Source organism: Brassica oleracea, chromosome C8 (genome assembly GCF_000695525.1).
Source record: "Brassica oleracea var. oleracea cultivar TO1000 chromosome C8, BOL, whole genome shotgun sequence".
Taxonomy (NCBI): domain Eukaryota; kingdom Viridiplantae; phylum Streptophyta; class Magnoliopsida; order Brassicales; family Brassicaceae; genus Brassica; species Brassica oleracea.
Genome location: NC_027755.1, coordinates 27,830,322 through 27,857,328, shown reverse-complemented (window position 1 = coordinate 27,857,328; position 27,007 = coordinate 27,830,322). Strand labels below are relative to the sequence as shown.

Here is a 27,007-nt window from a genome sequence, read left to right as displayed (position 1 = left end):
TTACGAATGTGTGATATCATATAAAAAAATGAGTATAAAGTTAATTAGATAATTTTAAAAACAGAAATTTTTCTTTCGTGTGCGATATCATATAAATAATGATCCGCCCAATTAACAAAAATCATGATTATTTTATGTGTAATTTTTTTTATTTTGACCTAAAATATGATAAGTTTTGATGTAAACGAAAACTCAAATTATGTCAAAAATAATGATATTCAATGATAATAAAAAAATTAATTGATTATTTTAATAAAAAATACATTTACAAAAATATTGTTTGATAGAAAATTCGTTTATCTTTCAAATATAAAATGAACATATTATAATTAAATAATAAAAAATATAAATAAAAATCATAAATTTAGCAAATGACAACTGAGTTATATTATGCTAAAATTTTCTTTCTAACAATTTATCAAATGACAAATGAGTTATGAGTAAATAACATAGCCATTCTTAAATATTTTTGAATAAATAATTATTTTTAAATTTAATTAACTGAAAATAATATCCGTACAATTGTGTGAGTCAAATTCTAGTTTTATTGATGTTGTATATTAGTGTTGCATGTTTTAGGTAACATTTTAATGATGCACGTTTTTAAAAAATCTTTTATTAAAATTGTACATGTAAGGATAACTCATGAGTTTTTTTTGTTGATTAGATGACATTATGTCCAAATTTATTTAAGGATATTTCATTAAGGTAACTGAAAAAGACAAACAATAAAATAAGAAGTTTAAATTCATTTAAGCATATTTCATTAATGTAACTAAAAAGACAAGTAATAAATTTGGCAGTTTTATTTGTTTTAGAATATTTCATAAATGCAGCTGAAAAAAACAAGCAAAAAAAAGGAATTTAATTAATGAAATAAAAACATTTTCAATTGAGTACTTCTCTTTTAATAATAATTAAAAGATGATAAATTCTTAGAGAGATGGACATTATTATCTGTTTGGTTATGGGCCAATGTAGCACATTTAAGGCCCACTAGAGAAACAAATCCATCAGAGATGGGTGGTTTGCTTCTGATTGGCTGTAAGGAGTGTTAGCGTGAACCTGTCCGCAGAAGAATCTAACCCAACTGAGACTTCTTTAACTTGTCGCCTAAGTTGGAATCGACATTGAACAAAAGGGAAGAGAGAATCAGAAAGAACACTCGCAGGAGAAAAAGTTGAGAGATGGCTAGATACGATCGAGCAATCACGGTGTTCTCACCAGATGGTCACCTTTTTCAAGTAGAGTACGCCTTAGAAGCTGTCCGGAAAGGTAACGCCGCCGTCGGAGTCCGCGGAGCCGATACCGTCGTCCTCGCCGTCGAGAAGAAATCCACCCCTAAGCTCCAGGATACAAGGTACAGCTCCAGATCTCTGTCGATTCAACATGCTTGGAGTGTGTGTTTAGGGTTTTTGTTACACATCTGGATCGCTTGGTTTAGCTCAATGTTTGATTAATTTGAAATCCTTCTGAATGAAACTTGATGTTGGGTAGTGTTAGATCGTAGATTCGAAGCTGATCTCTTGTTAAAGACTTGTTTTTTTTGTGTGTGTGTGTGTTTACGGTGAAACTTGCTCCTCTTCTATGAAAAGCTGTGTACAGTTTCTCCTCAGATGTGTTGATGTTTTATGATCATTCTCTGACGAATTGTTAATATTTGATGCTGAATTTGAGTGAAAGTTTTCCCCTTTAGCCAATATCATGTTCGTAGTATATATAACAACAATCTCTAGCTTTACATATGAGTTGAGTTTTGGTGGTTAATCTCTTCTTGTCCCAATAGATCTGAGTTTTATTTTTTGTTTCAACAGATCAGCCAGAAAGATTGTGAGTCTTGATAACCACATTGCCTTAGCCTGTGCTGGGCTGAAGGCAGATGCTCGTGTCCTGATTAACAAAGCGAGGATCGAGTGTCAAAGCCACAGGCTTACGTTGGAGGATCCAGTGACTGTTGAGTACATCACTCGTTACATAGCTGGGCTTCAACAGAAGTATACTCAAAGTGGTGGTGTCAGACCCTTTGGTCTTTCCACTCTTATTGTTGGTTTCGACCCCTACACTCGTATACCTGCGCTTTATCAGACTGATCCATCTGGTACGTTCTCTGCTTGGAAGGCTAATGCAACCGGGAGAAACTCAAACTCAATCAGGGAGTTTCTGGAGAAGAATTATAAAGAGACCTCGGGACAAGAGACTGTTAAACTAGCAATCCGTGCTCTGCTTGAGGTTAGTTTGTCCTTAAATTTTCTATAACTAAACCAAGTAGATTCCTACTGGATGCCCTGTTTATTAAACTCAACAATGCGATCATACTTATTGGTCTCTTGCGAGCCTTAACCGGGGAGCAACATGCCATTTCCTGAAACCATGTTATGTTTCTCCACTACTGGAAAGGTGGCTTTAGGTTGGGGACCAAGCTAACAAAAAGTGACAGTGTAATAGAATGTTACTAGTTGAAAAGGAGAATAACGTTTGATGAGCAAATGAACCTTGTAAAATGCTCTGATGCGCTTGACAACTTTGCAGGTAGTTGAGAGTGGTGGAAAGAACATTGAGGTTGCTTTAATGACAAGGGAGGAAGGTACTCTGAAGCAGCTAGAAGAAGCTGAAATCGATGCTATTGTGGCTGAGATTGAAGCTGAGAAGGCGGCCGCAGAAGCAGCCAAGAAAGCCCCTTCAAGGGAAACATGAGTCTGATCTTACAGTCTCGGTTTCTAAATTCTGGTGTTGGTTCAAAGTAAGATATTTGAGGGTTGAATACAAAAAATCTGGACTGCTTTTAGTTCAGTGTTGTTGGATTATTAGCCTGTTTGACATTCTTCGTTATTTTGCTATTTTATGCATGAATGTTTGACTGAGTTTTTTTTTTTGGAGTCAATCTTTGCATCACCATATAGTTGTGTTGTAGACAAATATAGCATGAACAACTTAACAACATTTACATCAAACAAAAAAAATATAGCATGAATAGAAAAAGAAAAAAAGACAAAAATAGCACTAAATCAAGTTTTTGTTCCCAAACTAGCACTCAAGGTCAAAAGTCACAAAAATAGCACTTAATGTTTTATCAAAAGTCACAAACTTAGGGTTTAGAGTTAAAGGGTGGGGTTTAGGATTTAGGGTTTAGGGTTTAGGGTTTAGAGTTTAGGGTTTAGGGTTTAGAGTTTAGAAATGAGGTTTTAGGGATAAGATTTCAAATTTTGAAAAATAAAAAAATTAAAATTTTAAAAGGATAAACTTAGAAAAGTGCTATTTTGGTCATTTTAGTTTTTAAGTGCTATTTTTGTGATATAAACTTAGAAATGTGCTATTTTGGAGATTTGCCCCTAGAAAAACACCGAAGACCGATTTAGCTGATATTAACTTCCAGAACCAGAAGAATGCATAGGAAGTAGGAACAATAGAGTTTTGAAACAAAAGAAATTCGACAACCGGTCGGCAAATAGTACGAGACGAGCTCAGCTTAGTATAGATTTTATTTGTGTCATTCCTTGAACAAAACGGTTTCGTGGTGTAGTTGGTTATCACGTCAGTCTAACACACTGAAGGTCTCCGGTTCGAACCCGGGCGAAGCCAAGACTCTTTTTTATCGAGATTTCGAACGTTACAAATCTAAAAAGTGTTCGCCGTTGCCGGCGCATCGAACCCGGGTCACCCGCGTGACAGGCGGGAATACTACAACGACATTGTTGACGAAGAGAACCTAAAAAGAAATTCTATTTAATTAGATAATTCATTGTAGGCTTACGAACGTTTAGTTAACGACTGACTTTTCTCTGGGCTTTGAGTTTGCGGCGCGCTCTCTTTCTCCGACTTAAAAGAGTTTCAGGTAAAGCGTCTTCAGCCTTCCTAGCTCTTACATCAAAACATTTGTTTTGTATTTGCAACTTGTGGTTTCGTTTCTAGACATAAGCTTCCTCCGTCTTCCAAGGTTTTGTTGTATCAATCAACACACCTAATATTAATATAGCTCTCCGTATGTCGAAATCTTTACCTAGAGTAGTCTGAGAGTTAACAGTATCTAATCGGCGTTACTTGTTTTTGTTCGAGAGCCATGTTTATTAATTTAGTTTTCAAGTTTAAACATTTTAGTGTTATCTTAAATCTGCCGTTCTAGGGTTTGATCCACTCTTGCATCAATTTGATAAATTTTGTCTTTTCAATCTGCCAGGGGGTTGAGTCAAGAGTAAAAAGGGTATTACAGTTGAGGCGTAAAGGATGAAGCTTGACGTGAATGTGCTGAGATATCTATCCAAAGATGATTTTAGAGTTCTCACTGCTGTGGAGATGGGAATGCGTAACGTCAGTCCTTCTCTTCTCTATTCCTTTTCTTATTATCCTGAACTATTTATTGACTGTAGTATTAGCTTTGTTGTTTTCGTATTTGCAGCACGAGATTGTTCCTTGTGAGCTCGTAGATCGCATTGCTTCCCCCCCCCCCCCCTCCATCTTCATGATGCTTTCAATGCTTCCTTCTTTGTTTCGATGATTCACTTACTTGTTTATTATTGCACAGACATGGAGGCACATACAAAGTCCTCAAGAACTTGCTCAAGTATAAGCTTTTGCATCACGACCGCTCTAAATGTCACTCTACTTCTCTTCTCTCTAAAGGGCATTAGTAGCTTCTTCTGCTTGGCAAAATATCTAATGGGTACGTAATGCTTTTTCTTTTGTCTAGATGATGGATTCAGACTCACTTATTTGGGATACGACTTCCTTGCCATTAAAACATTGGTCAACCGTGGTGTATTTACCGGTGTTGGTCGTCAGATTGGTGTTGGTAAAGAGTCTGGTCAGTCTTTCACCCTTTTTTTTTTTTTTTTTTTTTTTTTTGATCCATTTCTTTGCTGAAGAGTTATTGTTCTGTTTTTTTTGCATTATAAATAGACATATTTGAGGTGGCTCAGGAAGACGGAACTATTCTGGCAATGAAGTTGCATAGACTAGGGAGAACCTCCTTCAGGGCTGTCAAATCTAAGCGTGACTACTTGAGGCATCGCAGTAGTTTCAGCTGGTTGTATCTCTCCCGCCTTGCCGCTCTCAAGGAGTTTGCTTTCATGAAGGTTTTTTTACTATTATTGCCTTTTGTTCCATTCCATGGTTGTAACACTCACTATTCTTCTTGGCCTAATGTTTGGTTTGGCTTCTGAATCGAGCAGGCTTTGGAAGAACATGACTTTCCTGTTCCAAAAGCTATCGACTGCAATAGGCACTGTGTTATCATGTCTCTTGTTCAGGGATACCCCATGTAAGGATCTACCTTCATGCATTGGATTCGAGGTTCCTTAGAAGTTGATCCATTTGTTTCACTCACTAAGAAACAGTTATAACCTTGCTGCTGTGAATCACATCTTTCATATCTGATCTATGATAGGGTTCAGGTGAAGCAATTACAGAACCCTGAGACAATTTTCGAGAAGATTATTGGCATTGTCGTTCGTTTGGCTGAGCATGGTCTAATCCATTGCGACTTTAATGAATTCAACATCATGGTTTGAATTATCTAAGTTGATTAATGCCTTGTAGTTACTTTTGCTGAACATTGAATGCATCTGTTTGAAGCTGCCTCGTTATATGATTCTGTAATCATTGCTAGTTTTTTTCATCTTCTTCTTACACCTTTGTTTATATGTGTATGTTTTAGATTGATGATGAAGAGAAGATTACGATGATTGACTTTCCACAAATGGTATCTGTTTCACACCAAAATGCACAGATGTATGTGATGTCTCTCGTCTCTGGATCATGCCTCTGTCTCCTCTTTTCGTTTTCCGTGCCGTTTTCTTGTTTTGTTTATGGATTTTTTTTTTTTTCTGTTAGGTACTTTGACCGTGATATTGAATGCATCTTCAAGTTTTTCAGAAAAAGGTTAGTTACCAATTGGTTTATTTATTTATATATCATCTTTACATTCTCCATTTCTATGAACTCTTCTTGTCCTGTCTTCCAGGTTTAATATGTCTTTCCAAGAAGATAGAGATGATGAGACGACAGAGGTGGAAGTGGATGAGAACAGCAGACCATCTTTCTTTGATATAACTAAAGATGCCAATGCTTTGGATAGAGAACTAGAAGCTAGTGGTTTCACTAAAAAGGAGCAGAACGACCTCGACAATGTATGTGATCCTTTTTGCCTCAGTAATAATACTGCTTATCTATCTGGGGCCGTATGTACTTATGAAACACGTATTTTAAATTACAGGCTGCCTAATGTGTCAGATGTGTTGTAATTTGCAGCACTAATCTCTTACTGTTTTGTCTGTGAATGGTATATTAGAATGAAGATGTGGTTTCATGTCTTGTGCAGTTTATTGAAGGTGGGATGGAGAAGAATAAAGATTCTGACGAGGATGAGGAATCTGATGATGAAGAGGAGACTGTTGAGTCAAATGAAGAAGGAAACCTAAATGAAATGAGATCACTACAGTTGCAAGAGGAGGTATAAAACATTTCCATATAAACTGGAACATGTTCTCTCTTACCATGCTAACACTATATGCTTGGTATGATGTGTAGGTGCAGAATAGTTCAAATGGCGTTGAGGCTGAAGTTGAATTGGATGATAATGAGAAAGACGAAAGCAGTGGAGATGAAAACGAAGCTGGAAGAGATGAGGTTAGTAGTATCTTCCGTGTAGTAACTTAGAGAGTATTTGCGTTAACTCAACAAATAATGCAACTTCCTTTGGTTCAGGAGCTGGACAAAAAACTGGGGAAGCAAAGACGAAGAGCCATGGCAGCAGCCAGGGGAGGTAGAAAGTCGCAGTCATCAAGAAACACATACAAGGACAAAGGAGGCCATTCCCAAAACTCAAAGATCCACACCAACATGAGCGGCTGGTGATTATAAACTTCTTATACACCAAACAAAACTCTGCAAGATGTTGAAGAAGCCAACAACGTATGATTATTCTCTCTCAACAAACTATGGGCTTAATGGGCCTTCTAATATTTTAAACGGGCCAAATTTTGATCTCTTATTGTCTTTTTCAACAGACAAAAATCTAAGTTAAATGAATAGTATTCAGTTTCTATATATACATTAGAGAAAATATCTCAGAAAATAATGTCCAAATCTGTTTGATTTTGTTCTGGTGGGGCAAATCTGAAAATACAATGGAAATCAAGGGACTATATGAGAAATACGCTCCCTCAATAAACGGAAATAGAAAAAAATACAGAATGCAACGCAACGGCTACTAAATTTTTAAAACCTATTTATAATTCCGATCTCGCCTGAACCTTCTTATTAAAACCTCAACATCTTCTTTTCTCATCACTCCTCCTCTAAGATTCATTTGATGTCTTCTTCTTAATCTCCTTTCACTGCAAAGATGATGAAAGATGTATTCAGACCAACCAAATCCACTCTATGCTCTCCCGCAAAGCCACTAGGTATCTCCCGCACTCGGTCTGAATCATTCCATGCCATCCACAAAGTTCCCGTCGGAGACAGTCCTTACGTCAGAGCCAAAAACGTTCAGGTGATTGATTAAAGTCTCATCCTTTCTTTCATATCTTGCAATCATATAACTTGAGTCATCTGATTGACTGTTTTGCGATTGATTATTGATTCAGTTGGTAGAGATGGACCCCAAGAGAGTAATTCCTCTGTTCTGGTCAGCCATTAATGCCATAGACAGAGTTGACAGTGCTCTGAAAAATATGGCTATTGTGATGAAGCAACAAGATAGGGCAGAAGAAGCTATTGAAGCTATTAAATCTCTTAGAGTCAGATGTTCAGATCAAGCACATGAATCTCTTGACAACATCCTTCTAGATCTCTACAAGGTACTCACTTTACAGCAAAAACAGAACATCCTCTGTTTTTCCTCTGTTTCCTTTTGCAATTGCTTGAGTTTGTATTGAAATGTTGTGTTGTTGTTCTTTGCAGAGATGTGGGAGATTAGATGACCAGATTGCACTATTGAAAGGAACACAAACTCTTCTCGATACAAAAAGGTCTCGCCTTTAACGGTAAACGAACCAAAACAGCTCGATCTCAGGGGAAGAAGTTTCAAGTTTCTGTGGAACAAGAAGCCACACGGCTACTGGGAACTTAGGATGGGCTTTGATGCAAAGAGACAACTTCGTGGAAGCCAAAGATGCGTATAGGAGAGCTCTATCGATCGCACCTGACAACAACAAGATGTGTAACCTCGGGATCTGTCTTATGAAGCAAGGCATGATCGATGAAGCCAAAGAGACGTTACGACGCGTGAAGCCTGCGGTGGTTGATGGTCCTAGAGGAGTGGATTCACATCTAAAAGCTTACGAGAGAACGCAGCAGATGCTTAACGATCTTGGGTCTGAGACGATGAGAAGAGGAAGGGATGATATGGTTGAACAAAGGAGGCTTTTCGACGCGATGTTTGGGTCTTCCTCTATATGGCAGCCTCAACCTTGTAGAGAACAGAGCGTGAAGCCTAAGCCGAAGCCGGATTTGAGGAATGATGAGTACGGTGATGAGAACGTGAAGACTAATGTGAATGTGAATGTAGTTGTAAACAACCCATTAAGGGTTGATGCTAAACCGTTCTTCTCTTCGAAGCTGGTGAGCAATAACGAGAAGCTGAAGAGGACTAGATCGTCTAGCCAAACCATGGGGATGTTGAGTTGTGGTGAGGAAGAGACAAATACGAATAAAAGATTGTCAATGGAGAAGAAAGCAATAGACTGTGGATTACCAGACAACAAGGAGTTTGAAGAAGCGATGATCATGGCTGTCTTGGGGACTGAGACGAAAGTGGTGGTAGAGCTGTCAAATGGTCCGTCCAGGGTCCAATTGGGCTTGACCAGTTGGACCATTTCAGTTTTGGGCAGTAATGGGTGGTCCATATTGGACAATGGTCCAAACAAATGCCCAAGACCAATAGAGACCATGTCCAAATGGGCATGTCCATAGACACCCAATAATATTTATAATTATTTTTCAATTATTAGTTTAGATTTTATTTCTAAAATTTTGAAATTATGTTTACTTTCCAAAATTATAAAAGTATTTTTTTTCTTGTCAAAACCGAGAAATTGCGTTTTCCCGCCAAAATCCGAAAAATTTCGTTTTTTCCGCCAAAATCCGAGAAATTTTTTTTTCCCGTTAAAACCGAGAAATTGTGTTTTCCCGTTAAAACCGAGAAATTGTGTTTTCCCGTTAAAACCGAGAAATTGTGTTTTCCTGCCAAAATACGAGAAATTGCGTTTTCCCGCCAAAATCCAAGAAATTACGTTTTCCCACCAAAATCTGAGAAATTGCGTTTCCAGCCAAAATCCGAGAAATTGCGTTTTCCCGCCAAAATTGAGAAATTGTGTTTTCCCGCCAAAACTGAAAAATCGTGTTTTTCCGCCAAAATTGAGAAACTGCATTTTTCCGCCAAAACCGAAAAATTGCGTTTTTTCTGCCAAAACCGAAAAATTATGTTTCCCGCAGAAACCAAGAAATTATGTTTTCCGCCAAAACCGAGAAATTGCATTTTCCCGCCAAATTTATGAAATACATTTTTCCGTCAAAATTGTGAAATTATGTTTTCCGTCAAAATCATTAATTTTTTTTAACGATAAAACCGTTTTTTTTTTGTTAAATTGTGAAACTATGATTTCTTTTGTTAAACTCATGAAAGTATGTTTTACGAAGCCCATGTACCAATTGGTCTTTTGTCCAGTTGGACCATTTATTAATTGGGCACATCTATAGCCTGTCCAAAATGAATTGGACTGGGCTAGCCCATGGTCAGTTCGCCCAGTTAACACCTCTGAGTGGTGGACAAAAAGAGGCTCGAGGTTTTTGAGGACATCACTTTGTCCTCTCTTAGCCCAAGAGCCTGAGTGTTATATCTCAAATGATAACCTCTAACCAATCTATTTTCTAATTTATTAGTAAAGAAAAAGGAGATGAGCTCTTATTCTCCTTGGGTGATTTTTATTAATGTTTTTTTGTTACGTTAAAGTTGCTACATTGTTCACAATTATTGTAGTTGATCAATAATAAAAAAGTTGAAAGTTATGTTGTAGCTAATAATAATAATATTGTGTAGATGTTAAAAAGTAAAAACCAATGAGAGAGACAAAAAGAGAAGACGACGAAAGCATATTATGGGTTTTCTTGCTCCACATGTGTGGTTTATATACTGAGTGAGTGGTGACCATTTACTCTCCTCTCTCATTCATCTATCAATCACACTTATTAGTGCATTACCATTAGTGTATATATGTTCTTGCTCCGCATGTGTTTACATACTTAGCAAGTGGTTACCACTTACCATTACTCATTTACTCGTCTCTCATTCATCTATCAATCACACTTACTAGTGCATGTGTCCTTGCTCCACATGTGTGTTATATACTACTGAGTAGTTAGTTACCATAACTCTTCTGTCTCATTCATCTATCAACTCCACGTATTAGTGCATCTCTATTGATCCAAAGGTTGCCCTTAATCTTTTGAGTCATTGTTTTACTGTTATGGTCAAGTTTATAAAGTTCAAGGGGAGTGAAGTGGTCAAGTTTATAAAGTTCAAGGGGAGTGAAGTATCCGTTTAAACATTTAAATGTGTGTATACAATAATAGTAATACCAACTTGGTCTCGTACTCTTCTGCTGCTACCAGATTATAGAAACGCTTGTCCACTTCCACTTGGCATTATCAAAAGTGTAGCCGTTGCAATTGTAATTTGTATTCAGTTCCGAAAATGCCCCACCCCCCCCTTGCTATTTTAATTTTAACCAAGGCAAATGAAACGGTGTTACAAACTTGAGCATTAAACGGTTTTCTTTTCTAACCTCTCTCTATTTCAAAGTTTTGATATCCTCATTAATTCGAGTTTCAGAAAAGGTTAAAAACAAAAGTAACTTTGACCATGGTACATTCCTGTAATAAAGTTGAAAAATAAAGGTTAGTTTGGTCAAAGTGAACTGTTTGGGAAGGACAAGGCTCTCCGTTCAAAGCTTAAAGAGTGTGTTGTGTGAGGCTAAACTGAAAAGAGAAGAGTCACAAACTCCAACTACATTCCTCTGGAGAAGCCAAAGTACCCTTCTCTATTCTTCAACCTCTCAACATTCTAATCCTAAAGTTAAAACCATTTGAGAGTTTCAGATCAGGACAAAGTTAGGATCTTTTCTTTTTCGCTTTTTTCTTTCTTTTTTCTTGACACAAACGAGGTAAGCGCACTTGGTTTCACTTCACAAGTGGAAAATGGGATTTGTAGGTATAGTGTGAGTTCAGTTCAGATTCGTTGTGAGGACAAGAGAAAGAGTGTTTCTTTTGTTGTTTGTTAGATGCATGTTGAAGAACAAGAATAGTGAGTGTGAGTGAGTGAGTGAGTGAGTGAGAAGAAAGCCATTTTCAGACAAAGTAAAAAATGGGGTGTTGTCAGTCAAGGATAGATAGAAAAGAGATTGTGTCTCGTTGCAAAGCGAGGAAGAGATACTTGAAACATCTTGTTAAAGCTAGACAAACCCTCTCTGTCTCTCACGCGCTTTACCTCCGTTCTCTACGCGCCACCGGCTCTTCCCTTGTCAACTTCTCCTCCAAAGAAACCCCTCTCCATCTCCACCACAACCCTCCTTCTCCCTCTCCTCCCCCTCCTCCTCCGCCGGCGCGTCCTCAGCAACCTCCTCTAAGCCCTAGCTCCGAGACCACATGGACCTCCACAACAACCTCCTCTGCTCTCCCTCCTCCGCCGCCGCCTCCTCCACCACCTCCTCCTCCTCAGCCTTCCTCTACATGGGACTTCTGGGATCCGTTCATCCCACCTCCTCCTTCCTCCTCTGAGGAGGAGTGGGAGGAAGAGACAACCACGAGAACCGCAACGGGAACAGCTTCCTCAGACGCTGCTCCCACCACCGCTCCGACGACAGCTACTCCTCAAGGCTCCTCGGTAGTGAGTGGCTTCTCCAAAGACACAACCACAACGGGAAGCGAGCTAGCAGTCGTGGTGCCGAGGAACAGCAAAGATCTGATGGAGATTATTAAAGAAGTCGATGAGTACTTCCTCAAAGCTGCTGATTCCGGCGCGCCGCTCTCTTCCCTCCTCGAAATCTCGACTTCTATCAACGCCACAGCTTTCTCTGCTCATGCCAAAGGTGGTCAAAAAAAAAACTCAAATCAAGCTCTTCTTGTCTTTCTTGCTCTTTAATCTGATTCATGTGTGTCTCTCTCTGTCTCCAGGGAAAATGTATAGTAACTACGAATGCAATCTGAATCCGACGTCGTTTTGGACAAAAGGATTTGCTCCTAAGTTAAATGAATACAGAAACTCAGCATTAGTAGGAGGTGGAAACTGCATTGTTGGTAGCCATTCCTCTACTATTGACAGACTCTATGCCTGGGAGAAGAAGCTCTTTCAAGAGGTTAAGGTAAATTTACTTTAATTCCACTGTAAAATTTTTAATCTTTTCACTTAGTTTCACATTTTAAAGTGTGTTCAATCGTTGAACAAAGTTCAGTTCTTTGAAAAGGTTCAAAATGTTGCTTAGTTTGGAGTTTTAAGTTTTGAAGTTGCTTGTTTAGTTTTCATCTAAAAATGGATAAAAAAAAAATTATTTGAAAATGTGGGTGGGTCCAGGAGTGAGTAGATTGTGTAAGAGACCCACATGTGCACTTAAATTCTGACAAATGATTCTTGCAAATTTGTAATGATAGTACACTGACACAAAAAATATATTTTGCCAAAGCATGCAAATAGAGTGAGTGAGTGTGTTTGTTGTTGCAGAATGCAGAGAGCATAAAGATGGAGCATGAGAAGAAAGTGGAGCAAGTGAGGAGGCTTGAGATGAAGAGAGCTGACTATGTCAAAACCGAAAAGGCAAAGAAAGACGTTGAGAAGTTAGAGTCTCAGCTCACTGTGTCTTCCCAAGCCATCCAGAGCGCTTCTAACGAGATAATCAAGATCAGGGAGACTGAACTCTATCCTCAGCTTGTGGAGCTCATTAAAGGGTTAGTTAGTTGTAATATTCCATCTGCTTGCATCTTAAATTAAGAACAAGTGAACATTTAATGTAATGTTATAGGTTGATGTGTATGTGGAGGAGCATGTATGAGAGCCACCAGGTTCAAACTCATATAGTTCAGCAGCTTAAGTACCTCAACACCATCCCCTCAACCGAACCAACTTCAGAGCTTCACCGTCAATCTACTTTTCAGCTAGAGCTCGAGATCCAACAGTGGTATCACTCTTTCTGCAACTTAGTCAAGGCTCAGCGTGACTACATCCAGTCACTCACGGGCTGGCTGAGGCTAAGCCTGTTCCAGTTCAGCAAGAATCCACTCGTCAGGAGCAGCTACGAGTCCAAGATATACAGCTTCTGCGAGGAGTGGCATTTGGCTATTGACCGGATCCCTGATAAGGTAGCATCCGAAGGGATCAACAGCTTTCTCACCGCGGTCCACGGGATCGTGGCGCAGCAGGAGGAGGAGCATAAGCAGAAGAAGAGATCAGACTCCATGTTGAAAGACTTTGAGAAGAAGGCGGCTTCGCTGAGAGGGTTGGAGAGCAAGTATAGTCCTTACTCGGTGCCTGAGGGGAGGAAGAAGAACCCAGTGATTGAGAAGAGAGCAAAGGTTGAGTTTTTGAAAGGCAAAGCGGAAGAGGAGAAGAGTAAGCATGAGAAGGCGGTGAGCGTGACTAGAGCCATGACTCTGAATAACTTGCAGATGGGGTTCCCTCATGTGTTTCAGGCAATGGTTGGGTTCTCAAGTGTGTGCATGCAAGCGTTTGAGTCTGTGTACAACCAAGCTAAGTGTATCGGTGAGGAGCAAGAAGAGGTCAAGAGGTTGCTTCCTTAAGAGAATTGCTTTTACCGTTTCTTCTCTGTCTTTGTTTGATCCAAAGCCCATCCTTTAAGGCAACAAACAATGTTATGAACTTGAGTTGAGTTTATGCTATTTTAGAAAATGAACTTTTTCACTGAATCATTATTGCCTGAAAATTTCATGTTCATTGATTGTTAGAGATGTTTAAAGTGCATTTCCACTGAAGCCAAGTCAAACGCATGTCGCTTCTCAACGACAAGAACGTCTCTCTTGCACTGGGGTTGTTGAAGATCTCAAGTGCAGCAAAATATACATTCTCTGCTACGCCATTAATCCCATCAAGCTCTCTGATGCACTCAGCAAGAGTGAACCTGCTCTTCATCTGCGTCAGAGCATTAGTCCTTAGCCTCGATGCAGCAGCCATTTCAACTATAGCACTGGCAATAGAAGCCTCCACTCCCCTACTAGGCCTTTTCTTTGGCGTCTTAACAGCAGCGTACTCATACGAGCGTTGAGGTAACAAAGGTTCCTCCTCAAGATGAACAACTCCGAATATCTGAGAGAGCTGTGTGTAAACTGGACAGCCACCTCTTCTTACAGCCTCAGCGTCTGGACACTCCTGATTTTTCACAACCAGTAAGATCAGCAAAAACATATATAGAGAATGAAATAAAAGTTGTTAAAAAAGTCAAGACCTTTACGTATTGGTCCCAAGATTCATCAGCGGCGATGATACAACCAGTTGATTCATCGAAAACGAAGTTGTCTCGAGCCAGGATCAGCTTAACGACAGAGAACTCGCGTCTGAGAGCAGCGAATCTGTTCTTGAGATGTTCTTTGTCGCGTTTGATACCACTTCTTGTGTAGAACTCATTGGTTATAAAGTTCCAAGCTTTATTGGATAAGGAGTTGTTCGCCGTGTTGCCTTTACGGACCTGATCGAGTATTAGGTTTGCGAGTAGCTTTGTCAACAAGGCTGTCCACACCGGGTGGGGTTGGTACTGTTGTTGGTCACTGGAGTTCCCTGTCGCCATCTAGAGATTCGGACACGAACTAATTCACATTTACGAACAGAGTTAGTTCTCAAATGTAAAATGCAGAGAGATCGGGAAGCTACTAAACCCTACTCGATAATACCAACCAATCCGAATTATCAGACACTGAACGAAAGAATCAATTTTTGTGAAAACCCTAAACTCTAACCTCAAGGTAGTGACTGACGATGATGATGAAGACGAAGAAGAAGAGTGGGCTTGAGAAAGGAAGATGAATTTGCGAAGGCGTTGAGCCAAACAAGCTTTTAGGAATGTTTGTTTATTTGATTGCAGAACTACTCAGGTTTCTTGCATATTCACGTTTCTACCCCGCCATTTTTTACTAATGTTTCAACAAAATCCTCTAAAGTCTTACTGATTCACATTAGGGCCCGGCTACTCATAAGAGAACAACAAAGTCCCAATGCAAATGCCAAATGGTTATGCTAAGTCTAGCCCCCTGCATTCGGATATTCGGTTCGGTTTCGGATAAATCATTTTTATACCTAATAGATATTTATGAGATTTTGGTTCTGTTCCTGTTCAGTTTAAGATCAGTTCTGAATACCCGTTTAATATGTGAATCAAATATATATATATACAAAATATATTATTTAACATGTTAATCTAAGTGGTCTAGTGGTTACACACTTGCATATTCGTCAATTTAACCAAAATTTGAGTCACTAAAATGTTAATTTATAACTATTTACGGTAACAATGTTCTCACTCTTCCTGTCCAATCCGAGTTCGAGTGGGTTGATGACATTTTACCTTATATTAAAAAGCTGAAACTTATTTTTTAGATATTCGGGTACCCGTTCGGTTTTTGGTTCGGTTCCGATTCCGGTTCAGTTATTTCGGATATAGAAATATAGGGACCATTCGGATTCTTCGGTTCCGATATTTTTGGTTCAGGGCTAGTTAAGTTATTGTGACAATGTGTGTGTAATTAATTACCAAACATACCTACTAGTTAATTAATTTTGGACAGATTGTTGGTTAGTGATGTTGGTTAGGGCATTGCTTAAAAAGGAAAGAACGTTCAATGATGATAACCAAACACACTGTCATGGTACGCAAGAAAGAAATAAAGGATTCGTTATAAAAGATTTCGAGATGAGATTGGGAGGTAGAAAACGACAAATCCTCCCCTAATTTGGTGTTTTTTTGTTGTTGAAAGAGCTATTAAAAGAGGAAAATCCACATTAGTCGGAAATAGAAAGAGAGAGAGAGAATAGAGTTTAGTTAGCGAAATATAAGAGAGAGAGAAAGAGAACGTTTCAACTCCATTTTTCCCGGCCTAAAGCTAACTAACTGTTTTGTTTTCGTTTCTGTCACTTCCCATCTTTCTGGGACAAAAGTCCGTTCCTTCTCATCCCCAGATTGTCGAGCATCGAGAAGAAGAAGAAGAAGAAGCTTAACAGAAAGATCTCAAATTCAAGGCCTGCTTAGGCTGAATCTTTGTGCTTTTAAAAAAAATATTTTTGTTCAAATTTTCCCTGAAAATTATAATCTTTTGAGGGAGAAAATGAGCGCTTCGAGATTCGTAAAGTGTGTAACGGTTGGTGACGGAGCCGTCGGAAAAACATGTTTGTTGATCTCTTACACAAGCAACACTTTCCCTACGGTTCTGTCCATTCTTTTACGTTCTTTCTTTTAATAGTTTTTTTCATCTGTGAAACAATATCTCATTGTGTTATGTTCTTGGTTTGTAATCATACAGGACTATGTGCCCACCGTTTTCGATAATTTCAGTGCTAATGTGGTGGTTAACGGAGCCACCGTTAATCTTGGATTGTGGGATACTGCAGGTTCTATATATATAAACTTTTTGAAATTTTGATTTTGTGTGCTTTTGGATCTGTGATATTTGTATAATGACCAACCCAAAAAAAAAAGGGCAAGAGGATTACAACAGACTAAGACCACTGAGCTATCGTGGAGCAGATGTTTTCATCTTGGCCTTCTCTCTTATCAGTAAAGCCAGTTATGAAAACGTCTCCAAAAAGGTTTTATAAGAAATCCATCAAAAATTCTTGTTTTTCTGGTGTAAAATGTGGTTAACTCTCTCACAAAGTTTATAATTTTGTCTGTTGCAGTGGATCCCTGAGCTGAAACATTACGCTCCTGGTGTCCCCATCATTCTCGTTGGATCAAAGCTTGGTGAGATTTTCTTTCTTTGCTTCTTCTCTCACCTGTTTGATGACTAGTTTTGTGTGACATGAGTGTTATTGCTGACTTCCTGCTGCTCTCTAGATCTTCGAGATGATAAGCAGTTCTTCATCGACCATCCTGGTGCTGTCCCGATTACTACTGCTCAGGGAGAGGAGCTGAGGAAGCTAATAGATGCACCTACTTACGTCGAATGCAGTTCCAAATCTCAAGAGGTACACATGACAGCATTGATTTGTGTTACACTATTATAACCGATTTCTAATGTTAATGTGACTGCATGTTTGAATGCAGAATGTGAAAGCTGTGTTTGACGCAGCCATACGAGTGGTCTTGCAACCACCGAAGCAAAAGAAGAAGAAGAGCAAAGCGCAAAAGGCATGCTCCATCCTATGATGATGATTGGAAAATCTCTGTTTTTATTTATTTGTGGTTTTGGTAACATTGCATCAATGAGTTAATGGACAGACACCAAGTTTGGTTTTGGTCTTTTGTTTTGTTCTTAATATTAAATCGAGTTTGTTCGAATCAGTATCTTTTGCGTCTGCAACTCAATCCATGTTATGAACCAGTTTCAATCCCAACATGAAAAAATTGAATGTGTATCCCTCACCTGTAATTCAGCGCAAGTTTCAAACTCAGCAAACATGTTTACAGATAAGTAGTGTAAGCTGGGAAAGTAAAAGTGATGATGATACAAGTTTTGTTACTCTTTTCATTATTCTCCAACAAGACTGACACGCCATGACTATTGATGATGAGTCTAAAATAATGCAAAAGAAAAATGAGTTATCATTCAAACCATTCCATTTTGATTTTCAGGTATTTCTCACTCATGCCACCATCCTCCTGTTGTCTCTGAAACTCCATGTAACGCAGAGTGCTGGTTATGTATGTCCCTGCGCCCGGCTCAGCTTTCTTCGTCTCACTTCTGATTATTTCAGCTAAGCTCTGGATTGTTTCGCCTGTTACCTGTGGATTTCCTTTCTCCAAAAAGTAGAGATACCTGCAATTTTCACTCAATTAAGAAAAAGCTTTTTTTCGCAGCGTATGTACCAAGTAGGTGCAACTTAAATGGGTAACTTACTTGTTCAGCAGTTCGACATACAGAGACACAAACCCGGTGCTACTGGCACCACGGGATGCGTTGGCCATTTTCTGAACAGCATCTGCAATTTTTTGTGCCCTCTTCAGGCAAAGCACAACCCTGTTCTCAATTTCATAAATTTCATATTAGTTAAAGTTGCCGAGTTTCCCAACACAACGACTAATTTATTGGTATGCCTCAGATTTCCTCTCTTCATAATTGTGTATCCTTCCCAATCTTAACTTTCAAGAGTTAGTACATTCATATGTAGCATACCTCTCTCCATCTTTCAGGTTCTCGCCTTCCTCAGCCCAGTAAAGGTGCGCACATTCGTAAACAGCTCTACACTGATCTGGCTTCTTGAGGAGTTTCGCAGAGTACTACAACAACGAAATGTAATTTAGCCTTGTTATTATTCAATGTAACACTCACTAAGTCAACTGGAATGTAAGGAAAGATACCCCTGTCGCCTTGTGAGTCAAAATATCTCTGTTCTCAACATTAAATACACGCATCCGCTGTAGTGTCCCTATTATTAAACGTAATGCTGTTACTTGTGCCTTTGAATCCTACAACACCCAGAATTTAAGGCTCACGTCAAAGTCCTTCTTAAAGAGATACTTGTAGCCTCGTAAAAATATCACTTACCGAAATTTCTTCTTCATACAGAAGGTATGCCTTCGTGAAGAACTCATATGCGACTGTTTCTAATTCACAGTCATTTGCTGCCTGGGGATTCAAAATACTTTCAGCTCATTCACTATATCTACAGGTTTTGATACGGGATGATCGTACACTAAACGATCATATACCTGAGCACATTGCAAGTAGAGTCGCAATGCCAATTCAGATGCCGACACATCTGATAGAACTTCCACGGTCTGAAAAAAAATTGAGATTTAAAATCGACTCACATCATTCTTCCAAAGAAAAAACAAATGGTTTTCACTGGGACAACGCCATTGAAGCTCGCGAGACAATTAAACCTTGCGAACTCTTTTCTAACAATCAAGATGTATGTACATACACTGACCTCTGTTAAGAGCTGTAGAATTTTTTGTGGTGTTGACGTGTCATCTCCAAATGGGTTTTCATCTCCACCTCGCATTCGCCGAATTAACTGTGCAAGCATATCATATCAACTCAAGAAAACTCATGTACATACTTAAATTTTAATTCAATTCCTCTTGAAAAAATGGAAGGACACACAAATACTTCCAAATGCTAGACTGTACTTAATAACTTTTCCCCAGTTGGAGAATAGAGTGAATAACTGATCACATAAAGAAATACAAACCTTGAGAGCGGAAAAGACAAGTGGTGGTATCGTAAGAGGTAGACGCTTAGGTCCTCCAGTCAGGATGTGCTTCCTTATTCTGAAAATTATCTGTAGTTGGGCATATGAATTAGAAATTGGATAAGGTCACCTAGCAATGTATCAAATATAAATATATACACACCTTAGACATTTCCTCTGGGTCATCATTGTAGAGAAAGTGAACCAACCGTGCAACAGAGTTCTGCTCTTCCTGGAAATCTTCTTCATCAATCTAGAACTCAGTATAGAAACCATGTCGGATACAAGAACAGATAAGTTATCGAAAGAAAAATTGCCCTTTCACATGACTATAATACTGTGAACACGAATACAATAAGGATTGATCAAAAATATGATTTAGTACCTCATCATTATCAGCTAGCCCGTCAAAGTCCTTGATAAGTCCCTTTATCAGTTCAAACCATGCGTCAACCTGCAACACGCGATAAAGAAAAACGTCACATCAAAAGAGAATGCTGAAACAAGAAGCTAAATAATAGAAAGCACACCTCATCAGCAGTAGCAATGCGAGTATCGTTTTTCAAAATGCTCTGAATTATAATAATTGCCATTGCTTTGTTTGTATCGTGGTCAAGGTATTCCATTACTCGAGGATAGTTGGTAAGCTTCAAAATAGTTACAACATCATTAAACTTCTCCAATGGAGCGCTAAGAAATGCAACGATCTGTTTTGATGCCTTGTCATCACAAAGTTTTCCTGTGGCGGAGAGTTGGCTAACACAAGATCCCTAAAGAAAATTTGAAAAGGGAGACAACCATGTGTATTAGCAACGTAAAGAACTGATTAAATAGACACAAAACGTAATTATTAATAAACTTAACACGCTTATACATGCTCGGAAGGTTTTATACCAAAACTTGGTCCACATAGTCTAGACGATCGGAATGGACATGGAGAGTGAATTTCAGAAGAAACAAATACAATGTTACAGATGCTGAGGCTGGCAAGTCCACCTGTGCTTCTACAACCTGAATCATATATAAGATATAGACTCAATCAACTGCTTATGAAATAAACATAAAGAGATTATTAATGTGATACAATCAGAGGGGAATAGCATAAAAATTACACTGTTTAAGAGCTAAAAGTTCATAACAATACCACGGAGATAAAGCTAGAATTTTTAGCTATTCTCTAATATTAGCCGCCCTCATGATAAACTTAGTTTTAAGTGTTAAGTTCCTTCAACTTCTTATTAGATATAGGATTTACCTTCCCAATGGCATGATTCAACTTTGAAAAGGCATCTACTTGCAGGAAATTAGGCAATGCTTCCACACTAGATGCAGCATAGTTCGAAAGTCTTTCCATTAGACCCGAAAGAACTGTCTTGATATCAACAGATGGCTGAAAAACAAAAATGATGAAAGGAAATTTATGTTGTGATGGGATAAGTTTTTTATAGAAGTATTATCTTTTATCAAGTACTGCATATAAAAGAAGAAAGGGTAGGTTTATAAGAAGTACCTGAAGTTGTGGACAAGCACCTAATAATACATCGAGAGTTTGAAGGTGAAAGTCATCAGGAAAAACTTGGATAATGCAATCCATTAGGTAGCACTGTGCAAGTTCATCCTTGCAGTTGACAACCTATTACAACAGTGATGCATAATTTATTTCCACCAAAAAGTAGACGGAAACTTGGATACTGAACCTATCCAAAGAAAGAGAGAAACCAGACCTGCTCCAGTATTCTAGGAAGAACAGTATCTCTGTAAACTACAAGGTCAACACCTTCCAACTGACCAAGTATATGAAGGTTTTTTCCAACCTAATGAGCAGTCAAGAGAAGAATTTCAGCAAATAGACATTACTAGCAATCTCTAGATGAGAAAAATAAGCTACAAGTTACTGTCATTACAAGATCACGTAGTTCATTCCTTTCTTTCTCCCGTTTCTCCTTCTCCCGGGTAGGTCCCTAGATACAAGAAAGCCTCAACTCAGATTCAGTTAAGTAGGAAAAATTCAGAAAGAGTAGACACTAGACAACAGCATGATCAGACAGTGGAGCCATGTTCAGTACATACAACGCTGAATATGAGGGAAAGAAAAATAACCTGATGTTGCATTCGAACCCATAGTTTGTTCATCTCAGTAAAATTTTGAAGCACGAACTCTAAAGCATCCATGTGTGTTTCGGTATCTCTGGAGAGAATTAACAAATGATTTGTCCCTTTAAATGTGTCCTAAACTAGCAAAAATCATTCAACAGCAGGTTGCAAGAGAACTAATTCGTGAGGCCTTACCCTTCCACCTCTGAACCAATGCTAGGTAACTTATCCCTAGTGACTTGAGCAAGGTAACTTCTCAAGAAGAGACCACGCAAGGGATGTTGAACAGCTCGGCACATTTCAACAAGATCCTTTAGTATATCATTGGCAGTAACGTCCTTGGATTTGATATATACAGATCCTATGGTACAGAGAAGATACCTAAAATCCAAATTGATTATTATACATTCAAAATCAGAGAAGTCCAAAGGACAATGTATACCCCGAGAATGAGATGAACAGCTTACAATCTTGGCAAAATGTTACCGGCGTGCTGAACAAGCTCGTAAAGCTCAGCAATGGAGCAACCACGCCCCGTCTCATCCCTAAAGAACATCTCCAAACTCCTCAGCTCATCAGAAGCTCGAATATCTGATCAAATCAGATCGCACAAGAGTTATTCTCTCAAATTCGAAAAAATGTGAGTCGGAAGAAGATAGATAGAGCGACTCACAGAGTTCATAGTATTTATGAGGAGAAAGCTTGGAAGTGCGAAGCTCGCCGAGCATCTGAGCAGAGAACTTAAGCGCGTCTTTGAGATTGTTGGAGTCCTGCGAGAACAATAATTGGAAAAACGGATCCAGTAGTTAGGGTGTTCCGATGCGATTCCGATTCGAAAAAAATGAGTGAAGAAGAAGAGAGGAGAAGATAGATACGATCGCGCGCTGCATGTAGAAAGCATTTTGTTTAACGGCGGCGGTGGCGGCAGCGAGCCACTTCTCATCGTCGTCGGCGATCATTCTGTTTCAGTTGTAACTTTACGGTGAAGAGTCTCAATTTTGACCCAATATAAGGTCTCTCCGCATTAAATTGTTCTATCTTCATTATCATCCATTTGCCAAACACTTTTTAATTTGGTTACATAATGACTATTAAATATGGGATCAACTCTATAATAATTCATACGCATACATTTTTTTTTAAAACTCAACAAAATATATTTGAATATTTTTCTATATATTTATTAAATTACTAGTATTTGCTAACACTAATATACTAGGTGTTTTTCCCGCACATTCAGGCATAATCATTTTACTAATAGTTATTAATATATTTTTTATGATTTAAACATGACAATAACGTATTTTTTATATTCTTAATCATTTTAGTTTTCTTTAATTTTTATCTCGGTCTACGTCTTATTAGTACAAAGGAAAACCATAAAAATATGAAACCATGAAAGCATAATTACATATCAAATATTACATATAATAAAGTAAAATAAGAATGTGAACTTGTTTTTTGGACGACGAAGAATGTGAACTTTTGGTCTCTCTTAATCTACTTTGTATTTTTGAACCAGGAAAATATATTAAATTACCACCAAACATTGAAACACACAAATCCAAGTAAAAATAAAATAAAAAATAAAGTTCGATGATAATTTGGAAGAAAACTTAAAAAAAAAAAAAATTGAGATAATGATAATATTCATTGGTTTACTTCATAAATATATACATTGAGTTATTGAAATATTTCATAAGTTTACATTTAATAAACAAAAAAATAGATAATGATAGTTTTATTATTATTATAGTTAATTATATAATGATAAATCTAATTATTCATTAAAAATATATCTATTTTATCCGTTTTAGAGATTAAACCATTAAACACATGTTCGTAACATGATTATATAAGCAACTCTCTAAACTTAATATCAAAGCATAAATTTTCTTATAAATTAAACAGTAATAAAACATATAAGTGAAATAAGTGCCATTAAATAATTTATAACATGTAATAAAACCGATTTGCTTCCTAGTCTTTTAAACTCAACGAAAGAAAGAAAAACATAAAAGTCCAACTAAACAGAAAACAAATATCGAAAGTACATAAATATAGATGTCAAGAACCCAAAAAGGATCTAAAGCTAAAGAGATAATTAAGCTTTGATGTTGTTCATATAGCCGTTAATGCAAACAACTCCACCAATAATATTGTTTGACAAAAAAAATATTGTTTGATCTGCACAAAATGATTGAACCACTAAAAAGAGAACGTTCACATCAAAATGAAAGTGATATCATGAAGATAACGCAAGCAATTGAATCAACCAGAAAACACTATACCTAGAGGATGAAAAAAAAACTATAACCGATACAACTTGGAATGAATGAGAAAAAGAAACTATAAAATTTTAAACATCTTACATTACATGAAAACAAGAATTGGTCTTCACTTGTGAAAGTTAAAACAATTATAATTTTAGTTCCAATTATAAATTTCGAGAGAGTTATATTATTTAAATGAATAAATTAATGATTTAAACTAAAAACTAATAAGAAATGTGGAAGTTAAAATAAGTATAATTCCAATTAGAAATTTCGAAATAGTATACTATTTAAATTAATAAATTAATTAAAAATTTTGAAATATTTATATTATTTAAATTAATAAATTAAATTTTTAATCTAAAAACTAACAATAATATGACAAATAAGCAAAATTAGCTAAAATCACGGAGAATGTGACAAATCAGCAAAATCACTTCATAAATAATAGTATAGATAAATGATAAATTTTAGATAACTAAAATTATTAAATTACTATTAATTAAAAATTATTGAAAATAATTAATTAAAAATAATGATCTTATAATTAAATTAAATTTTATGAATATGTGTGAATACTAAAAAGATCTATAGACTGAAAACTAGAGGGAATATATACCATCAAAATTTAGTAACATTCACTTATTCAAAAGTTGATAAAATTTTCAATTTTCTCATTTGAATTCACATCTCTTTAGCTCGTCACATGCCCTCCCATACATTGATTTGTGTTATAAAGAGCTTCTGGGAATTGGGATTATCTGACACCAAAAAGGAACAAAAAATAAAATAGGATCAAATATAATCAAGTGACCTTTATTTCTCTTGTTTCTATTCTACTCTTGTCTGCAAAAACAGCAATTCATGCGCATTCCTGACAACCTCCAATTATGAAGCCTGGATCTGGCAAAGGAGCAACCGTATGCTTTGACTTGGGATTAGACTTGGGATTAGCTAATCATGTCAGTACATGACTGTAACATTTTCGTCTACACTAGTCTCAGTAACCACCTTGTCTACCTCTTTGCATCCTAGTCTCAGGTCATGGACAATCTCTTTCAAGTCCACTAGGCCACACCCAGGTACTCGTCCAATTTTCCTCTCCTTCACTATCTCTCTCACTCTATCAACATCCTCACACCGCCCCGCAACACTGTAAACGTTCATCAACAAATGGTAATACTTGTAGTTCAGAGGATCTTTTTCTATCAGTGACTTGGCAATGCTTTCCCCAAGGGCCGGGTTTCCTGTGAAACGTGTAGAGCTGAGCAAGTTAGCCCATTTTGTAGATTCTGGCGTCACATCTTCCTCTGGCAAGTTCTTCAGAATCCCCTCTGCTTCTTTAGGGAACCCGGCGCTGGAGTAAAGATTAGCCATGCACCATAGGTGTCCAAAGTTGGGTTTGATCTGGAACTCTTCAACCATCAGGGCGTAGTACCTTTTTCCCTGTGAAAGAAGCCCGGATCTAGCAGAACCGCAGAGAACACCAACAAACGTTACTTCATCGGGAATGAGATCACCACTGATCATGGCTTCAAACAATTCAAACCCATCTTCAGGATTCCCGTGAAGACTATGTGCCAATATCATCACATTCCACGTAACTCTGTTCCTACGGGATACACTGTCGAATATCCTACGTGCTAACTCTACTTCCTTGCACTTTCCATACATGTCAACAAGAGCTGTATCAACCACCACGTTCGAATTCACCAACGTTCTTATCAAAGAAGCATGAACCGACCTACCTTCCTTGAGTCTAGCTGATCTTCCACAAGCTTTCAGTAACAAAACCAAAGTACTCTCGTTTCCTTCTCCCACCATCTCACGGAACAAACTAATCGAAACACCAGGGTTGTTAGCACCCAAATAAGCATCGATCATGATATTCCAAGAAACCAAATTTCTCTCAGGCATTTCATCGAACAGCTTGCGAGCAGAGCACACGTCACCCCGTCTCACGAACCCAGCCATCAACGAGTTCCAAGACACAATATCTCGCTTGGGTATTTCAACAAACACCTTCTTCGCAAGATCCAAGGCACCGCAACAAGTATACATATTCATTAACGAGTTCTGAACGGCCAAAACTTGATCGCATCCATGCTTAATGGCCTGCCCGTGACACATTTTGCCGGAATCAATCTTCCCGATACAGCTAAACAAGGAGACGAAGGTGTAGGAGTCAGGAACAAACCCACATCTCAGTACATCAAAGTAAAAGCTCAATGCTTTATGAGGAGTGGAAGAGACCCAGTACGTCTTAAACACAGTATTCGCGTTGTAGAGCTTCCCAATGCTGCAGAATATCGAAACGGTGTAGCTAGCGTCACCGAAACGCGAAGAACACTTCAACAATCTGATGGCCCAAGAGGAATCCCAGAAGTTACCGGAGGTGATGAGCCTCGCGTGGACTTGGAAGAGGTGTTCAATGGAGCTTGATTCGTTGAGAAGTTTGAAACTTTTAAGAAGACCGAGAACGGGGGAGTTGGCGTTAGATCTGGATGTGACGAATTGGCGAATAGAAGAAGCTTTTGCCATTCATCTCCAGCTTGGATTCTGAGAGTTGAGTCAGGGGTGGATTCGGAAATCGCCATTAACTAAGGATCATATCTATGTTGGGACTGAGGAACGTCAACGGATTACAGATGCAAAGGAGAACGTAGGCGGCGAAGGGAGGAGAAATCGTTCAGTGTAAAAAACCTTAAGAGAAACCCTCTGAGAGAGCCAGGGGATACCGGTTTTCCTAACCAAGTCAGATCATGCCAAAGAGGAGTGTTAAAATCTAATAGTTTAGAGGGAAACCAGGCACCAAACCAATCAAAGGATCAAACCAAACTGAAATAACCAAAACCGAACCAGACCGAAATTTATTAAAGAAATTTATGTTTTTTCTTATAACATCAATTTAGATTATTATTTTTTTGGTCTAAATGTTAAAATTTATAACCATTTTCTGAGTTTTACATGTTGTATTAGCAACTTATTACAAGAACAAGAAAGAAAATAAAGTAAAACTGAAAGAGAACAACATTAGCTAAATGGAACAACAAACCAGAAATAAAGCTCTAGAAGAGAGTGAACATCACTAGGGCCTGGAGACAGCGACATCAACCTATCTCGCATTTGCCTGTCCACCATCCTAAAGAAGCCTAAAGGGTGGTGATTGAGGTCTCTGAATATACGCCCATTACGCTCACGCCAAAGAGAATACACTAAGACCTGAAGAAGAAGCTTCAAAATTATCCTGACCTGCGAAGCATAGATACCATTATAGCTCAAGCACATCGAGACA

General features: G+C 38.0%; 8 protein-coding genes and 1 non-coding gene across 9 annotated transcripts in view; 6 read left to right on the top strand and 3 right to left on the bottom strand.

The window, feature by feature from the left end:
• The first annotated feature begins 1,116 nt into the window (after window positions 1–1,116).
• LOC106307482 (proteasome subunit alpha type-7-A) lies at window positions 1,117–2,873 on the top strand. The gene is made up of 3 exons (XM_013744453.1): window positions 1,117–1,360; window positions 1,815–2,229; window positions 2,530–2,873. Exons 1-3 carry the CDS (start codon window positions 1,188–1,190, stop codon window positions 2,692–2,694), a joined length of 753 nt encoding a protein of 250 aa, XP_013599907.1. The 5' UTR covers window positions 1,117–1,187; the 3' UTR covers window positions 2,695–2,873.
• A 632-nt stretch (window positions 2,874–3,505) lies between these two features.
• On the top strand, window positions 3,506–3,579 carry TRNAV-AAC. Its single transcript has one exon. It is a non-coding gene; the product is annotated as a tRNA-Val (tRNA).
• A 186-nt stretch (window positions 3,580–3,765) lies between these two features.
• LOC106310531 (serine/threonine-protein kinase rio2) lies at window positions 3,766–6,990 on the top strand. The gene is made up of 14 exons (XM_013747762.1): window positions 3,766–3,832; window positions 4,175–4,305; window positions 4,394–4,434; window positions 4,514–4,590; window positions 4,685–4,798; window positions 4,894–5,069; window positions 5,166–5,254; window positions 5,381–5,498; window positions 5,651–5,724; window positions 5,827–5,874; window positions 5,957–6,122; window positions 6,314–6,445; window positions 6,523–6,621; window positions 6,700–6,990. The coding sequence occupies exons 2-14, from the start codon at window positions 4,222–4,224 to the stop codon at window positions 6,847–6,849; spliced, it is 1,368 nt and encodes a 455-aa protein (XP_013603216.1). The 5' UTR covers window positions 3,766–3,832; window positions 4,175–4,221; the 3' UTR covers window positions 6,850–6,990.
• A 243-nt stretch (window positions 6,991–7,233) lies between these two features.
• On the top strand, window positions 7,234–8,910 carry LOC106309094 (protein POLLENLESS 3-LIKE 2). The gene is given in 4 exon segments (XM_013746162.1): window positions 7,234–7,489; window positions 7,591–7,941; window positions 7,943–8,054; window positions 8,057–8,910. Coding segments are annotated over 3 exon segments (1,032 nt in total). The 5' UTR covers window positions 7,234–7,489; window positions 7,591–7,875.
• A 1,841-nt stretch (window positions 8,911–10,751) lies between these two features.
• LOC106311708 lies at window positions 10,752–13,911 on the top strand. Its single transcript, XM_013748968.1, has 4 exons — window positions 10,752–12,083; window positions 12,169–12,356; window positions 12,713–12,936; window positions 13,011–13,911. The coding sequence occupies exons 1-4, from the start codon at window positions 11,360–11,362 to the stop codon at window positions 13,783–13,785; spliced, it is 1,911 nt and encodes a 636-aa protein (XP_013604422.1). The 5' UTR covers window positions 10,752–11,359; the 3' UTR covers window positions 13,786–13,911.
• A 4-nt stretch (window positions 13,912–13,915) lies between these two features.
• LOC106311709 (L10-interacting MYB domain-containing protein-like) lies at window positions 13,916–15,080 on the bottom strand. The gene is made up of 3 exons (XM_013748970.1): window positions 14,956–15,080; window positions 14,448–14,805; window positions 13,916–14,371 (listed from the first exon to the last, which is right to left on the bottom strand). Exons 2-3 carry the CDS (start codon window positions 14,784–14,786, stop codon window positions 13,937–13,939), a joined length of 774 nt encoding a protein of 257 aa, XP_013604424.1. The 5' UTR covers window positions 14,787–14,805; window positions 14,956–15,080; the 3' UTR covers window positions 13,916–13,936.
• Window positions 15,081–15,916: 836 nt separating this feature from the next.
• LOC106311710 (rac-like GTP-binding protein RHO1) lies at window positions 15,917–17,478 on the top strand. The gene is made up of 6 exons (XM_013748971.1): window positions 15,917–16,416; window positions 16,513–16,600; window positions 16,689–16,798; window positions 16,889–16,952; window positions 17,046–17,176; window positions 17,256–17,478. Exons 1-6 carry the CDS (start codon window positions 16,318–16,320, stop codon window positions 17,355–17,357), a joined length of 594 nt encoding a protein of 197 aa, XP_013604425.1. The 5' UTR covers window positions 15,917–16,317; the 3' UTR covers window positions 17,358–17,478.
• A 69-nt stretch (window positions 17,479–17,547) lies between these two features.
• LOC106311707 (vacuolar protein sorting-associated protein 35C) lies at window positions 17,548–22,460 on the bottom strand. Its single transcript, XM_013748967.1, has 21 exons — window positions 22,315–22,460; window positions 22,113–22,209; window positions 21,907–22,030; window positions 21,635–21,820; window positions 21,446–21,533; window positions 21,250–21,306; window positions 21,070–21,159; window positions 20,856–20,978; window positions 20,601–20,735; window positions 20,240–20,356; window positions 19,876–20,115; window positions 19,731–19,799; window positions 19,509–19,598; window positions 19,346–19,435; window positions 19,082–19,168; window positions 18,861–18,929; window positions 18,697–18,777; window positions 18,510–18,617; window positions 18,325–18,428; window positions 18,049–18,168; window positions 17,548–17,967 (listed from the first exon to the last, which is right to left on the bottom strand). The coding sequence occupies exons 1-21, from the start codon at window positions 22,396–22,398 to the stop codon at window positions 17,754–17,756; spliced, it is 2,373 nt and encodes a 790-aa protein (XP_013604421.1). The 5' UTR covers window positions 22,399–22,460; the 3' UTR covers window positions 17,548–17,753.
• A 1,866-nt stretch (window positions 22,461–24,326) lies between these two features.
• Window positions 24,327–27,007, bottom strand: part of LOC106312651 (pentatricopeptide repeat-containing protein At3g51320) — a 10,317-nt gene continuing 7,636 nt past the window's right edge. Inside the window, exon 2 of the mRNA XM_013750250.1 lies at window positions 24,327–26,458. Within this exon, the coding sequence (XP_013605704.1) occupies window positions 24,676–26,253 (1,578 nt within the window). The 5' untranslated portion in view covers window positions 26,254–26,458 and the 3' untranslated portion in view covers window positions 24,327–24,675. The remainder of the gene's footprint in view (window positions 26,459–27,007) is intronic.